At 30.8% G+C, this 17445-nt stretch overlaps 2 protein-coding genes and 8 non-coding genes across 10 annotated transcripts; 1 reads left to right on the forward strand and 9 right to left on the reverse strand.

Annotated features, from left to right (window-relative positions):
* Nucleotides 1-3453: 3453 nt before the first annotated feature.
* Nucleotides 3454-4393, forward strand: LOC124913378 (uncharacterized mitochondrial protein AtMg00820-like). Its single transcript, XM_047453963.1, has 2 exons — nt 3454-3810; nt 4304-4393. The coding sequence occupies exons 1-2, from the start codon at nt 3454-3456 to the stop codon at nt 4391-4393; spliced, it is 447 nt and encodes a 148-aa protein (XP_047309919.1).
* Nucleotides 4394-6941: 2548 nt separating this feature from the next.
* On the reverse strand, nt 6942-11205 carry LOC124911747 (60S ribosomal protein L17-2-like). The gene is made up of 7 exons (XM_047452261.1): nt 11075-11205; nt 10899-10935; nt 10704-10744; nt 8201-8431; nt 7391-7493; nt 7249-7316; nt 6942-7169 (listed from the first exon to the last, which is right to left on the reverse strand). Exons 1-7 carry the CDS (start codon nt 11075-11077, stop codon nt 7116-7118), a joined length of 537 nt encoding a protein of 178 aa, XP_047308217.1. The 5' UTR covers nt 11078-11205; the 3' UTR covers nt 6942-7115.
* LOC124913509 lies at nt 8691-8822 on the reverse strand. The gene has a single exon (XR_007096754.1). It is a non-coding gene; the product is annotated as a small nucleolar RNA snoR74 (small nucleolar RNA).
* On the reverse strand, nt 8910-9044 carry LOC124913501. The gene has a single exon (XR_007096746.1). It is a non-coding gene; the product is annotated as a small nucleolar RNA snoR74 (small nucleolar RNA).
* Nucleotides 9128-9262, reverse strand: LOC124913503. Its single transcript, XR_007096748.1, has one exon. It is a non-coding gene; the product is annotated as a small nucleolar RNA snoR74 (small nucleolar RNA).
* On the reverse strand, nt 9346-9480 carry LOC124913504. Its single transcript, XR_007096749.1, has one exon. It is a non-coding gene; the product is annotated as a small nucleolar RNA snoR74 (small nucleolar RNA).
* On the reverse strand, nt 9564-9695 carry LOC124913506. Its single transcript, XR_007096751.1, has one exon. It is a non-coding gene; the product is annotated as a small nucleolar RNA snoR74 (small nucleolar RNA).
* LOC124913505 lies at nt 9780-9911 on the reverse strand. The gene has a single exon (XR_007096750.1). It is a non-coding gene; the product is annotated as a small nucleolar RNA snoR74 (small nucleolar RNA).
* LOC124913502 lies at nt 9996-10127 on the reverse strand. The gene has a single exon (XR_007096747.1). It is a non-coding gene; the product is annotated as a small nucleolar RNA snoR74 (small nucleolar RNA).
* Nucleotides 10215-10346, reverse strand: LOC124913507. Its single transcript, XR_007096752.1, has one exon. It is a non-coding gene; the product is annotated as a small nucleolar RNA snoR74 (small nucleolar RNA).
* Nucleotides 11206-17445: the final 6240 nt, after the last annotated feature.

Genomic DNA, 17445 nt, shown 5'->3' on the forward strand with positions numbered 1-17445 from the left:
GCTTAAACCCTAAACCCTGAATTTCCGAATAACAAAAATAGTTTCGGAACCTATTTTATTTTTTCTTCAAGCATTCAAAACCGATTTATTAAGTTTAAAATAAAATTTAAATATAGAACCAATTTGAGCAGCGAAGTTGTTACGAAAATAAGTACACAAAATTTAACATGGTCACTTGTCCAGAACTAGAATTAGACATTGTCGTCGATTTGTCACTTTTCTCACCTCTCCTCGTGAAAAATCGTCTTCAAATCTAAAACTGTAGATTTATTTATTGCGTGAATTTAAAGATTACAAATATTTTCGCCAAAATAATAATTTTTTCAGCTTTATATATATATATATTTTGCATAGTCATATTTCTCAAACTTTTATTCAGAAGATCATGTTTAACGCCTTACAACGTTATAACGTTAAGTGTTTCACAAAGCCATGTTTAGCGTTAAACAAAACAATGTTAAGCGTTTCCTAGTAATATATGCACCGAACTATTGTTCAGATGTCCATGTTTAACGTTAAATAGAGTCATGTTAAACCTTTCGAACTAATTTGAAATGTCTTTTTTTTTACTAATTTTAGAGCAATAATCAACCAACAAATCGTCAATAGTTACTTCTTATGAATGAAAGATAATAGTCATTTATTGACATATTCAATAATTGTTGTTCAGAAGTCAACGTTTAGAGGTAAGTATAGTCATGTTTTTATCGATGTATTAAGTCATGTTAAGCCTTCCGGATTAAGTTGGAATTAATTTAGATTTACTGATTTTAGACCTATAATCTATCAATCAATCATGTCAATAGTTAGTGTTTATGAATGAAAGATATCAATTCATTGACATATACAACAAATTGTTTTTCAGATGCCCATATTTAATGCTAAATAGAGCCATATTTAACATTTTACAAAGATATGTTAAGTCTTTCAAACTAATTTGGAATGAATTTAAAGATAAATTCTAAGTCTTTACTACCAAATTAGATGTTTGACATGGCTTTTCAAACAGTTGTGTTGTTGTTCATATGGTCATGTTTAGCGCTTTACAATGTCATGTTTAGCGCACCAAATAGTCATGATTAGTGTTTTACAAAGCCATATTTAGGGTTTCCTAGTAACTTAGAATTTGAATTGAAATAATTTTTGGCTTTTTTCTCTTTTTTAGCTCTCTCGGTTTGGTAATGTTATGAGCGAACCTTCTCATTTGTTACCTAGAGCCAAATTCTCAATGTTGGAATGACTTTTTCCTTCGAAGAAGAATTTCGTGAATTTTATAAATCATATGTCCAATCAATTGGATTCGGCATTTATAAAATAGAGACCAAAAATGGTTAAAATAGTAATCAGAAATACTTCACAATTATTTGTGCCAAAAGTGGCATGAAAGCATCACGGTCCAAAAATGTTGTATAATCTAGACCTACAACTAAGACAAATTGTAATGTTAAGATTAATGTAGTTATCTGGAATAAGATAAATTTGTGATAACAAATGTATGTCTTGAGCATAACCATATATTAAGCACTAGGAGACACGACATATTAGATCCTACAAAATAATAGACATAAATGTAAAGAGGGGATTGAAATTAAACGATGAAGCTGAAATAACTTTGACCAAAATTTTCAATCGTTTGTAGTGAAAGCTGGTGTTGGGTTGAATTTTTTAATGAACTCAACAAGTTTTGATAATTTAATTTAAATAATCAAAAAGGGGGAAATTGTTGGGTTGAATTTTTTAATTGATTTAAAAATACTTAACAATCTTGATTTGATGATTGATGAAATAGTTTTGGATAAAACTAAGTTCAATAATTGTTAGTAATATCAAATATATTAATTACGATTCAATAATTGATTCTTATTCTTGTATCATTTGCAAGAAATCAAATCATGAGTCAAAAGATTGTTATTTCAAATGCAAAAGATGCAAAATCCCTAATCATTCTCAAAGAGATTGTCAATTTCAAAATCAGGAGAAAAAAGAAGATAATACAAAATTTGTGAAAGAAGATTATGATGTTATGTTTGTTCTCTAAATGGTGAAGAGAAGTCAAAAATTCGATGGTATCTTGATAGCGATGCTAGCAACCATATGACAAGCAATAAAGATATGTTTGTGGAGCTCAACTCGGACATTACTTCAACCGTTGTTCTTGGAGATGGTTCTTATCAAGATGCGAAAGGAAAAAGAACCATTGTTAAACCAACTTCGGGAGGTAACAAAAGCTTATCACGGATGTTCTATATGTCCCTAATATTTCATATAATCTTCTTAGTATTGGACAACTTATTAAGAAGAACTTCTCGGTATATTTTGATGATGTAAGTTGCAAAATATTTGACAAAAAGAAGAATGAAAGATAAAACATTTTCTCTTACGTTTCCATTAAAAAGTGAGTGTGCATTAAAAGTGGAAAATGAAGATTTGAATAAATTTTGGCATCTTCGATATGGTCATCTAAATCAACGGGGACTTCAGTTATTAAAAGAGAAAAATATGGTGGTTGGACTTCCTTCTATTCAAGTGATGAATGATATATGTGAAGGTTGTATTTATGGAAAGATGCACAAGCTCCCATTTCCCAAAACTACATGGCGAGCTAAAGGACCACTTGAACTTGTCCATTATGATATATGTGGCCCGATGCAAACTCTTACTCCTAGAGATAAGAGGTATTTCATTCTTTTTGTTGATGACTATACAAGAATGATGTGGATTTATTTCTTTAATCAAAAGTCCAAAGCATTTTCTATTTTCTTACGATTCAAGTCTCTAGTTGAAAAGGAAAGTGGTCATATAATGAAGTGCTTGAGAACTGATCGTGGAGGAGAATATCTCTCAAATTCCTTTACGGAATATTGCAAAGATAATGGTATCAAAAGACAATTAACCGTCAGTATATCTCCACAACAAAACGGTGTAGTTGAACGAAAAAACCATACGATTGTAGAGATGACGAGAAACATGCTGAAAGGAAAGGGAATTCCAAATCTATATTGGGCCGAAGTTGTTCACACAGCTATATATATTCTCAATCGATCACCAACCAAAGCGGTCAGAAATAAGACTCCATTTGAAGCTTGGTATGATAAAAAGTCCGTCATTGATCATTTTAAAATATTTGGGAGTATTGCTTATGCTCTAATCTCATCTCAAATTCGGGAGAAGTTTGAAGAGAAAGGCCAAAAACTTGTGTTCATTGGCTATAGTGATGAATCCAAGGGATATCGATTGATGAATCCATTGACCAACAAAATTATTGTATCTCGAGATGTTATTTTCGATGAAAAAGCTACTTGGAATTGGAAGTGAAAAAAAGTTGAAGACTTGAGATCACAACTATCTACTGATCCAATTGCATCCCAAGCTAGTACATCCCAAGCTAGCTCATCTCAACCTTCTGCACAAGACTCAGAACCTGATTCAGATAGTCCTCCAAGAAAGACCTGAATGGTTCAAGACATTTATGATGAAATTGAGTTTGGATTATTTTCTTGTGAGCCACAATCATTCCAAAAATCTTCTCAAAAAGAATATTGGCAAAAAGAAATGAAGGACGAGGTATCTACAATTGAGAAAAATTCAACATGGGAACTTGTGGACTTGCCAGATGGAAAGAAAATTATTGGTTTAAAATGGGTCTACAAAGTAAAGTACAGTGAGGATGGTTTGATTCAAAAACATAAAGCTCGACTTGTCGCAAAGGGTTATTCTCAACAACCGGGAATTGACTTCTCAGAAACTTATGCTCATGTTGCAAGAATGGAGACAATCCGTACTTGTGTAGCCATTGCAGCTCAATTGGAGGTAAATATATTTCAACTTGATTTAAAAATCAGCTTTTTTAAATGGAGAAATTCAAGAAGAGGTGTATGTTGAGCGGCTCGAAGGTTTTTTAAAAAGAGAAGAAAGTTTATCGATTAAAAAAGACACTATATGGGTTAAAGTAGGCACCCCGAGCGTGGAACAACAAAATCAATACCTCCGATTATATCTTTTGTCTTGGATCAAATGTAATATCATGGAGCTCAAGAAAACAAAAATTTGTAGCATTGTCATCAGCCGAAGCAGAGTATATAGCATGTACTGATGCAGCTTGTGAAGCTGTTTGGCTTCAAAGATTTTTAAAGGACATGAAGTTTAAACAATGTGAGCCGACAATTATTTATTGTGACAATATGTTAGCTATTGCAATGACAAAGAATCATGTTTTAATGCTCGGTCCAAACATATTGAACTACGACATCATTTTATTCGAGATTTGGTTACTTAAGAATTAATTTTCATGAGGTTTATCAAGATGGAGAATCAGCCAACAGATATCATGACCAAAACCGTCACGATTGATAAATTTGACAAATTCAAGAAGAAACTCAAGATTACTAATTAAGAGGGGTGTTAAAAATAATAAATAATTAATAAATTTTGGAAAACATTTAATGTGATGGTGAAACTCAGGAGTTGAAGATGAAGCGTGAAGGAAGATGAAGCTCAAGAGATGCATTGTTTAGTGTCATGAATTGTATTTAATTTGAGTTCTAGATCCTTCTGTCTTATCCTTTAAATTGAGGATCACTTATTAGTTTTTCAATATCAAAATTAAGTGAGTTGTAGCTACTTAAGATTTCTATCAATAAAATCTTATTTTCTTAGTTATAATAGTTTCCGCACCAACATCATTCTCCACCATATGTATTTGGAGAGACTTGTCTAACATTTGCAACTGATTTTTGATATACATGGGGTGTTCCTTCTATAGAGGTGTTTTAGAGATTGTCTTTGTAAGGATTTTGAGGAGGGAATCTTTCCTAAATTCATTTGTATTTATGACATCGGATAAAACATTGATCCCGGTTTCAAATATTTCAATTGCATTCATGTTTTGTGCTTATGTTGATGTTTCTATATCTACCAACTTTTATGTGACATCTGCCATCTTTTGTGCAACAATGTCAATTTGATTTGTAGCTTCTACAATACTCATTAATGCAGTTGTAGGTTATTTACCTTTGCTAGGCTGGTTCCTCTTTCTTATACTCATTCTCAATTACTAACATCACCCCCAGGTCATTTACATCCCCTTGATTTTTCACTTGATGCTCCACCATCTCAGGCTCATCACTGCCCTCCTCTATCTAGTGGGTGCTTGGAAATGGACGCGTCCAACAATTCTTCTAAATTTGAATACTCATTCTCTCACATGTTTGATTAAGCGTTTACATGGCTTAGTTAAACGTTAATCATGACTTAGTTAAGCGCTAAACATGACTTTATTTAGCGCTAAAATGACACTGTTTAACTCTAAAATACTCTGTTTAACGCTTAATATAGCATTCAGAACTACAATTTCAAATTTTTTTTTTGACAGAAATCTAGTCTGCTGAAATTTTTAACATTCATTTGTTAAATATTTAACATTAATCTCTTAAGCGATTAATATGTTAAGCGTTAAACATGCATCTCGCTTAACATGGCCTTACGGTTAATTTGACATGACAAGCACTACAAATGACATAAAATTTTGTACATAAAAAGAGTTTTAACTTAAAAATTGTTTCAACTAAAATTTCAAATCATCTTAGTTTAAAACTTATTTTAAGACAATACATTTTAAGCTCCTTAGAATGACATCAATATAAATTTCAAAACATATTTATTGGTCTAAATCTCATTTTAAATACATATAACTTACCGCTACAAACTAAAAAGATAGAACATAAATCTTGTTTCAACATGTAACACTTGATTGAAATACGAATATTGGTTTTACACTTTTAACAACTAAAAAGCTAAAATATCTACAACAGAAACAAAACAATAAAAAATTAGAAATAATTTATCTTAAAAAATTTTGATAGACGTGTTTGATGTAGTTTCAAATCGATATCCTGAAAAGGAAAAAACAAAACATTGTTATTTTTGCAACAGAAAAATAAATTTTGAATAACAAAAGACAAATAGTGTTAAAACTTACTATTTTCGAACGTCAAAAGATGAGAGAGTATTTCCGAAAGAGTTTAGAAGACGGAAGAATGATGAACTAGAGTTCGTTGAAGAATAATAGCAAAAAGAACTGTGAACTACGAAGTTTCTTTGCAAACTTGCTCGTTTCTAAAATATAAAAATCACAGAAGAAAAAAATATACGAAAAGACGAAAAAAAAGCACTAACATAATTATATATTTTTAACATTATTTTTCCTTTTTCTTTTATCAGAAAATTTTAAAATGTTAAATTTTCAATTATTTTAAAATTAGTTTATAAAAAAATTAATTTAAATTAATAATTTAAAAAACTATTTAAACAGATTCATTATCTTATGCAATACAAAATAGAGTTTAAACAATTAAAATATCAGTTTAATCTCACAATCACTCTTAAGAACACTATGATAACCTAATAAAATTTAACTATTCTTACTAAAATCAACATGAAACAATTGGTACAGTTAACCGTTTGTTTAGTCTACCAACTAGAATAATATTTTAATGTAGTACAATTTTTGTCATAAAGGATTAAAATATTTTATTAAACCATGTTTTTCGAAAACACAAAATTATGGTACAAAACTTCTAGAAAAAAGTAATTTAGTTACAATTATGACATGATTAATAGCTAGAAACACTAATTAAAAAGTTTAAAAGAAAAAATTCTCCAAAAAAAGAAAAACTACAAATCTCACAAGAATTCAAATTGAAATGACAAGAAAATACCAAATAATTTATGACATTAGATCATGATAAAATTAATGAGATAAAAAATTATTTTCTCTAAATCAATTGCAAATCAAAACCAACCTAAAGAAATCAATCACTAAAGCAATGTCTAGAGTTTAAATTCAAATCAACCTAAAATTTTAAAATCAAATGGAAATAATAAATCAAACTATTTAAAGTAATATATCTACATTATAAATAGACAAAGAAAAAGAAGAAAAATCAACAAAATAACTTAGTTCAACAACATATCACAGAAAAAACAACATTCAAACAAAGATCTGATTAACATAAAAAAAAATGGTGAAAACCTCTTTGTACTTGAAAATTATCCATACAAGAAGTCAAAATAGTTACTAAAACAGTAAAAAAATCAATTCAAGAAGATGCACCACTTCACAAAGCTTGAGATTTCCTAGATTTACCGCTGGTTGCAATCTGAGTTTCAGGCTGCAAGCATAATGTTCAAATCAACAACATATAATGAATAAAACTATTTATGATATTAGTTATTTACAGAGAAATTTACCTCTTTCTTAACAGGCTCTTCCTTCTCAGACAAGGTCAGCTCAATATGGCAAGGGGAAGACATATAGGCTGTGACATTATTCAAGTAACAATTTTAACTACGGTTATTCTATAGAGAACAATTAATTAAGAAGACAACTTACGGTTGATTCTTCCGTGGGCTCGGTAAGTACGGCGTCTCTGCTTCTGTGCTTGGTTAACCTGAATGTGGGAAATGTGAAGTGATTCCACATCCAAACCTTTCACCTGAAGAAAATAATCCAATGGAATTATAAAAAGGTAGGTTATTAATATAAAACAAATTATATACTTTTATCAAAAGAAATGGTACTTTAGTATTTTGAACAATAATTTGATTAACATCATCAATTATAGTTGAAATGATGGTAACTTATTTGAAGATTATTCAAATAAACATCACCTAACAAGACTATTGTGCATTTTAGTCATTTAAATCAAATCATGAAATTTCTTAAGAAAAATAAATATAGGACCATGTAAAAAGATTTTTACTTTGTAATCAGAAAAGATTAATTTCAAATAGTCCAATTTTAGATAAGAGTTGTTAGGATTAGGATTATTAAATGTTTCAAGTTATTATTTTGAGAAATGACTTGGGTGAAAAGTTTAAAGAGAATTTTGGTTGATAATTTGATTGATGAGAGCATAGGTGAAAAGATAATGTGTTATTTGAAGATTATTCAAAAAACCCAAACTTTACATGGGCTAAGAATATTTTGGTCATTTAAACCAAATAAACAACCTTCTCATCAAACAAGTTGAATTTTACATAACCAAAATATTTCAAGAAATCACATAGCAAAGAGAGTTCAGTTGTGGGATATGAGTAACTATCAGTGATTCTAAAAATATTGTTGTCATTTGAAAAATATTAAAAAATTAAAACTATAAAATTTCATCTGAGAAAAAAAAGAACATAAAAGATAACCTACCTCAGCATTACTTTCAGCATTCTTGAGCAAATCAAGAATGAATTTTGCAGATTTAACAGGCCAACGTCCTTGGCCATTAGAGTGTCTGTTCTTAGCCTGGGCAGTTCTTCCAACGCCTCTACAAAAACGAGTGAAGGGGATAGCTTGCTTGTGGATTAAAACATCCTCCAAGTACCTCTTTGCCTTGATCAAAGGTAACTTCCTTATGGCGTGCGCGGTTTCTCTAGTATTCTGTGTTAGATAAAAATATCACCATTAGAGAAAAACATAAATTTATATTACATTATTATAAAAATATGATTAATCATGTAATAAACAATCCCATCATAGCTTATAAATGCTTCACCCAGAAACATAGCATTTGTTTTCCATGAAGATTACAAGTGACAGGGCAAAGAGGCAACAAAACCCACATCAAAAGGAACTATGAAATGAAGTCTACAGCTAATTAACAAAATGTTGCAAGAAATACATTTCATATATATATTAAAATTGTAGCATCGATTACTGAACCTTTCTATCAGTGACTACTCAAGGGATTCACCCAATATCAATGCACAAATCAGTTTCCCTGAAGTATACGAGAGGCAAGGCTATAAAAGTCCCAGGCCCCTGCTTTTTTTATCAGGTTTAAAACCACAAATTAAAAAAGAAATGCAAAATCGACAATTCAAACATAGATCAACACATAAACATTTCAAATATATGAACATGTAGCATCATTTACTGAACCTTCCTATCAGTAACTAATCAAGAGATTCACCCAATAACAATGCACATATCAGTTTCCCTGAAGTATACGAGAGGCAAGGCTATAATAAAAGCACCAGGTCCCTGCTTTTTTATATCAGGTTTGAATCAAAAATTGATAAATGAAAATTCTACAATTCAAAACTAGATCAACATGTCAACATTTCATAAATATGAGCATGTAGCATCGTTTACTGAACCTTCCTATCAGTAACTAATCAAGAGATTCACCCAATAACAATGCACATATCAGTTTCCCTGAAGTATACGAGAGGCAAGGCTATAATAAAAGCACCAGGTCCCTGCTTTTTTATATCAGGTTTGAATCAAAAATTGATAAATGAAAATTCTACAATTCAAAACTAGATCAACATGTCAACATTTCATAAATATGAGCATGTAGCATCGTTTACTGAACCTTCCTATCAGTAACTAATCAAGAGATTCACCCAATAACAATGCACATATCAGTTTCCCTGAAGTATACGAGAGGCAAGGCTATAATAAAAGCACCAGGTCCCTGCTTTTTTATATCAAGTTTGAATCTAAAATTGATAAATGAAAATTCTACAATTCAAAACTAGATCAACATGTCAACATTTCATAAATATGAGCATGTAGCATCGTTTACTGAACCTTCCTATCAGTAACTAATCAAGAGATTCACCCAATAACAATGCACATATCAGTTTCCCTGAAGTATACGAGAGGCAAAGCTATAAAAGCACCAGGCCCCTGCTTTTTTATATCAGGTTCAAATCTAAAATTGGAAAAATGCAAATTCTTAAATTCAAAGATAAATCAACATGTTAACATTTCATAAATATGAACATGTAGCATCGTTTACTGAACCTTCCTATCAGTAACTATTCAAGAGATTCACCCAATAACAATGCACATATCAGTTTCCCTGAAGTATACGAGAGGCAAAGCTATAAAAGCACCAGGCCCCTGCTTTTTTATATCAGGTTTTAATCTAAAATTGGAAAAATGCAAATTCTACAATTCAAAGCTAGATCAACATGTTAACATTTCATAAATATGAACATGTAGCATCGTTTACTGAACCTTCCTATCAGTAACTAATCAAGAGATTCACCCAATAACAATGCACAAATCAGTTTCCCTGACGTATACGAGAGGCAAGGCTATAATAGCACCAGGCCCCTGCTTTTTTATATCAGGTTAAATCTATTAATGGAAAACTAAATTCAACCTCTACATTTCAAGTCTAGATTAACATGTAAACAATTCATAAATATAAACATTTAGCATCGTTTACTGAACCTTTCTATCAGTAATTAATCAAGAGATTCACCCAATAACAATGCACAAATCAGTTTCCCTGAAATATACGAGAGGCAAGGCTACAAATGCACCAGGCCCCTGCTTTTTTTATCAGGTTTATATCATTAATAAAATGCAATTCTACAATTCAAACCTAGGAGAATCAAACAATTAACCACAGTTTTGTATCATTTACTAAATAAGATGGGTCATTGGGAAACTGCTTTTTTCATCGGGTTTAAAATGTATAAATACATTTAAATGATGGCTGAAAACATTTATACCTAGATTAATTATAGAAGTTACTAAGCAGCATGATCCAAATTCACAAACCAATAATTATTTCAATAACAAAGTAATTGGCAGCAGAATAATCCAGGAAATATAAAAGTGCATGTTGATCAAATACTAACTACTGATCACAGAAGTCAAATAATGAACGGACATGTCAATGTAATTATTATACCTTAAAATGAACTCTGAGGTCCGCGCCTCTAGCTTTGCAGGCTGAAAAGAGGGAGAACAAGAAAATGTAAATCTTAGCATCCGTAGATATGTAACAATTATCGAATCGAAAGAAATAATAATAAAATCGTAAAACTTTATCAGATCTAGTGTAATTTTACATCACAAGGTAGAATTGCTAGAAAAAATCCCTTACACTTGGTAGGATTGTCTGGTTCTTTGGAATACTTCACCTGAAATAAAAACAAGTGAAGAACTTAGGATCTACGAAGACTAAAATTGCAAATCGTACACTCAAAGACAGTCGACAGATATACAGAAATTTATATCATAAGGAAATGAAAACATTTGAGACAAAGAGATCGGACGAACCATTGGTACTGCTACTCCTTCGGCGGCGACGAGCTAATGCAGTAAACCCTAACTGGTTTGTTCCTCTTTTGGAGAAGAGCAGACGAGATATTACGGCGATGATTTCAGTCATATATACGACACAGATAAAAAAAAAACCCTAATTGGTTCATCGTTTTAGGCCCATATGTGATTTGGGCTTTATCATGGTCTTTCATATTATTCAAATTTTTTTGGTTATTAGTTATATATATTAATATTTAATATAATACAACACTTTTATGATTAGAAAAAGAAAATTATTGAGAAATATTAAGTTTTGACATCTCTAGTTACTTTTATAATATTGAACTACAATCCACATACAATAATTATAAAAATGAAAAAAATAAAAATCAGAATAACTAAAATCCTTTTTAGAAAGAAAATACATCATTAATTGGATGCACTTCCACGTAACCATCGGAACTAGAACAAGAATTAGTATTAGAACGATAACTTCATCGTCACTTGAGTACTCAACGAGTTAAGTTGCAACGTTATTCTTTTGATATTTTATATTTTAATTTTTCTTACTTCATTCAGATATGAAATGTCTACTTTGATAGAATCATGATCTTCCTTCCTTTTATATCGTTTAAATTTGAGATGATATTATATTGTATTCGATGCGATATTATGCTTAGTCGGTTTATATTTATCTTCTGAAAAATACTCATAATCATTGGTGGATAGTTTATTATTCATACTCCGATTGCGATTGTGATGATGATCTTTTCTCAAATTTATTTATTTTTCGTTCTTAATAACAAAATATATTGTCGCATTTAGAGTTATTTTTTAATATTTTAACAAATATTTATTGAAATTTATCTCTATTTTGAAAGTTATTATTTATACGAGTTTCTCGTTATTTTTATCATATATAAAAATAATTAGTTATATCTTAATAAGACATTTTTCGACATTTATTACCAATACACGGGCAAGGACAATTTTTCCGTTCAAAATATTTAATATAATATAGTTTGTTCCACTTATTTACTTCACTCATTATTATTGAATCTCATACGAGTTTTTATCTTTAAAATTACCTTAAGAATTGCAAAATTATTGAATTTTTTCTATTATAATTTTAATTTTTATAAAAACATCATATTATATTCTCATTTAGTTATTTGAATTTATATATGATATTATTTGTAAATTATTATTTATTTAATTTGTTAGATGTAACTCTATTTTAATTAATAAGAATTAATTTCTTATACAAAAATAAATAATATTTAAGGAGAGAAGTTTAATCGCACACCTTGTGCATTTGAATCTATTTATGAGATAAAAGAAACCAAATTAATTTTTGCGAGTGCATTTGGATCTCTTTATGAGATCAAAGTTCATCGGTTCGGTTTTCGGTTTTTTTAGTTACTCGGTTCAGGTTTTTCGAATTTTTTTTTAGTCAATTCGAAAATCGACCGTAATCGAATAAATTTTAATAAAATCGAACCGAATTCAAATTGGTTCAAATAATTCAAATTCGAACCGAATTCAATTATTTATTATTTATTGCCAAATGTTGAATTCGAAATATTATAATTAAACTAAAATTTATTTATTTTTCAATTAAATTATAAAAACAATTAAACTAACATAAATAGGGATGGCAACGGGTACCCTACCCGTCGGGTAGTGAAGTACCCATCCCCGAACCCGATTTTGATTTTACTACCCGACCCCGAACCCGACCCCGACGGGTATATGTAATGTTATCCCCATCCCCGATTCAACGGGTACCCGATCCCCGACGGGTACCCCATTACCCGATTAAAAACTTAAAAAATGTAGAAGTTGAAGAAAAAGAAACATAATAATTGTAATAAATAATAAAATTATTAATAACGAAATGTTAAAAATATAAACAAAAACATTACTTAACTAAGTATTTATGTTATAGATCTTGAAAAAAAATAAAAACTTTGTTTGTTGTTGTTAAAGTGAAGAAAAGTTAGAATAAATGTAAAAAAAAATATTGACTTATGTTGAAGATCTTGAAAGAAATAAGAATTTTGTTGTTCTAAAGTGAAGAAAAGTTAGAATGAATGTTAAAAAAATAAACAAAAACATTACTTACCTATGTATTTATGTTGAAGATCTTGAAAAAATAAGAACTTGGTTGTGTTAGAGTGAAGAAAATATAATGAATATTAAAAAAAAAGTTAAAGATTGAATATGAAGAGTGTTGAGATTGAAATACATCTTATTATTAAAAGAAAAATTGAAGATGATGAGAGAAATAACTTTTTTGGGGAATATAAAGAAATAATGTCTTGTTGGGGAATATAAAGAAATAATGTTTGAGTGGAGTATGGATAAGAGCAAAATATTAATGATGATATTTGTAATAATGAGATATTTGAAATGTCACATTAAACTATAATAAAAAATATATTTTATTTTTCATATTAATATAATCGGGTATCGGGTTTGGGTTTCACACACTCCCCATCCCCGACCCCGTACCCGATCGGGTATCTTCTCTCATACCCCATGCCCGACCCCGACCCCATACCCGATTTAAAATACCCGAACCCGACTATCGGGTACCCACGGGTATCGGGCATACGGGTACCCATTGCCATCCCTAAACATAAAACCCAAATTACATAAGTTTTTTTTTGAATTAAAGAAAAACTAGAATGAGACCCCACAATCATGGTCCCCGCTTAAATTCAAAGTGCTTCCAGATTGAATCGAACTCATGACATTTTGGTCTCTTAATCCGACTCTTAACACTAGGCTACCATTGTGGGGTAACAAATTACATAAATTATTACATCATAATTGCCATATTTAAAATCTAATTCATCATTAAATAAAATATTCCATAGATAATCACAACATCATTCTTTGGCCACCAAAATTTAGATATTTCACTAAACAACAATCATAGTGGACTTAAATATCGATTGTTTCAATTCTGCAATAAATTGAAAAAAATAAATTATACAACTTATTAATAATTAAATAAGAACTCAATTGCAAGCAAAGTATGTGCTACCCTTAATGTGCATGCACGCTAAAAGGAGTAGACGCCCATTAGTACGTCTAGACTTTCTAAAAGCTAAAATGAATTCAAATTGACGCGACACGCTTGTCTCCTTCTCCACATTGTGACAAATCCCACTTTTGAAAAAATACTTACTATGAACTCCGTAGTGAAGAAGTGACGCTCTAGAAGATAATCTCAATCACTAAGGAGATCTCGGGAGAAGGATTGGCCCGAATCGTTGCCTCGTCACCTTCACGAGCCCTAATATATTGGGTGTTCAATTGACACTCCACCTATCTCAAATTTATTTTGCGTGATGTAGCCCTTGGCTACGATAGGTGTCGATGTGCTCCCCACAAGCTCGAAAGAATCCTAAAAAGTCAACAACTTTGTAACCCCCAACTTGATCTCAATGTCGTCTCATAGCTTAGCACGCGCCGTAGTGAGGCGGACACGTGACAATATGGGGGAAGATCGCGGGGTGGATCGATATTCGATGCGTTTCAACCTTGGTTTACGTGTCATACATCTTTTAAAATGAAACATTTAGTTTTTAAAAGATTTTAAGAATACCTAGAGTGGTAAGAAATGAACTATGTAAAAATAATTAATCCTTTATTCAAATTTTAATAATCTGGGGCTAAATAACAATTTAACCAGAACCTGGTTTAAATTAATTAAACATAACTTAATTTAAAAGATTATTTATTTCAAAATCAGAGTCGACAAGTGATTTTATGAAAATCAATAAAATGATACATGTATAAACGTATTTATACTAGAGTTTCTAAAAAGGTGGTTCGTTGTCTGTTTACGCTCATGAAAGGACTTTCACGCTATGTCCTTTACACCCGACTAATGATGGTTTTTAAAAATTATTCTAAACAAAGTCTGACTATCATAAATTCATTTATAACATTTATTACATTTAATTAGTAATTCAAGGGTCCTAAACAAGGATGAGTTTAAATAGCGTAAATAATTGTATTAAATTATTTAAAAGGGGTGTGTACATGTTGAAATGATATTTAGATTTAAAAAAACCTGAAAATATCAGAGGGAAACGTTAGAATTTAAAAATAAATTTTAAACGGGGCCTTTTCCAAAATATTGATTTAGGAAATATCCCAAAAATATAAAAAAATATCATTTTCTGACCTTTTGAGATTATTTGAAAATGGGTACAAGTTCCAAAATTACAAAAATAATTTTAGATTTTGAAAAATGGAACCAAACAAGCCTTAGGACAGGAGTCCTGAGGTTTAGGTTCGGTTTAGCCGATTTAGGCTCGGTCGGGCTTGGTCAAGATTAGGATGGTATAAACCATGGTTTAGGTCGTATGGGTTAAGAGACTAGAGAGCTCGGTCTTGGGTTCGTGAGGATTGGTCCCAAACTCGAGTTGCTCGGTCCTAAACTTAGGAGGCTTGGTCCTAAGTCAAGTCTACCAGTCTAAGTGCTCGGTCCTAGAGTTAGGTAGTTATTAGTCATAGGTCTAATGTTAGGGTTAGTTTTACCGGTCCTAAATCTAGGAGGCTCGGTCCTAATAATTGGTCCTAGGATAGAGGTTTTTGGTCTTAGTCCACGGTCCTAGGCTAAAGGCTCTCGGTCCTATGTTAAAATAATGATTGGTCCTATGCTAAGGGAAAGACTCAATCCTAAGTTAAAAAACTTGGTCGGGCTCCACGGTCCTAGGCTAAAACCATTAGTCTTGGGGCTCAACCCTTCCTCAATAACACTGATCCTGATTCTTGGGGCTAGATTTTCTCGGTCGTGACTAGATGTTCTTGTTTTGGTTAGAAATTTCAGAAGTTCATAACTTTTGATTTGGATAATGCAATCATGATATATAAGCTACAGTTAGTTCATATGATCATGAAGAACAAAAACACTAACATAAAATACGATTTCAATATCTTAACAAAGATCAATTTCAAAACATTATTTCTAAGTTAAATTTTGGAATTTTTCAAATTAAGCCATTTCAAGACCTGATTTTTATTCCATTATCTTAGAAATGATGAATATAGTTGAACTCAACCAAAACAAGAACATCATTCAAACATTAAAACAGTTTTTGAAGATTGAATCAAAATCCAAAATTTTTAAAAAATACAATTTGATCAAACATGATCAAAATAATGAAACACTTGTTTGGAAATCATTCTAACGCATCAAAAACATGTATAACAACTAATTGGATCAAAAAATCCAGATTATACTCAAGAACACAAGATTTCAAAAATCTAGTTTTTAAGCTTAAATTTTAAAAATTGCAGTTTGATCAAACATGTTCAAAACGTTATTACAGTTGCATGAAAACCATTCTAACATATTAACAAACATGTATAGAAACTAACTAGGTCAAAAAAATCAAGAGTAAAACCAAGGAGACATTTTTTAAAAAATCCAGTTTTCAAACTCCAATTTTCAAAATTCTTAATTTAAGTTTATTTGATCGATTCTCTTTCAACAAAAAGTTTATATAAAATGATTCTAAACAAAGAAATTGCATAATCAAGCTTAAGAACATATCAAACCCGATCAAACAAGAAAATTTGAAAAAACTCAAAACTTTCAATTACAAATTGATTTATAGGCGTTCTGGATTCATACCAACACATGGAGAACACTCCTAGGAGGTGCTGAAAGCTATCTAGAAGTCTGGTTCAAAGCAAGAGTCGTTGAAGAATATGATAGGATCAGTGCTATCAATAGAGACTGGGGTCTGTCTATTGATAACAACTTACAATAAACGATTCGATTTTAACTCGGTTAGAAGTTAAAATATGTTTTCATTATTCACAAATCCTTCGAACTCTTGAAACGGTTTCAATGGCGGAAGTGTTCGTCGGATTTGAAGATTTGAACCAATGAAAAATGAATGACAGAAAATAAAGAACACAGAGAGTTGTTTATGTGTTCGGAACAAACTCTCCTACATCACCTCTTCTTCCACAACCAGAATGATTCACTAAACTCTTTGAATAAAATACAGTTTACTAATCTAGCTAACACTCTGTTGAACAGAACAACCTCTGTTCAACTTAAAATATTAAGTACAATATTCTCTTAACTAGACAATTTTTTATACTTTCTCTCTTGAACTTAGAAGATGATAGAAATTAGTAAGGCAAGAGTAAGCTTATAAGATTGTAAAAATGAGCAAAGTAACCGGTGATTCGGCCGTTGTCCTTGAGCATATATTTGTAGTAGAAGGACACCAACGGTCGGATCTTCTTCTTGGACATGTGAAAAACGTCTATTGGAAGGTCTCCCAAAGGACAAGAGTACAGCAGACTCTAAGCAAATGGATCATGACTGTACCGAACTAGTAGTGCGCCGA

Source organism: Impatiens glandulifera, chromosome 8, assembly GCF_907164915.1.
Source record: "Impatiens glandulifera chromosome 8, dImpGla2.1, whole genome shotgun sequence".
NCBI classification, from domain to species: domain Eukaryota; kingdom Viridiplantae; phylum Streptophyta; class Magnoliopsida; order Ericales; family Balsaminaceae; genus Impatiens; species Impatiens glandulifera.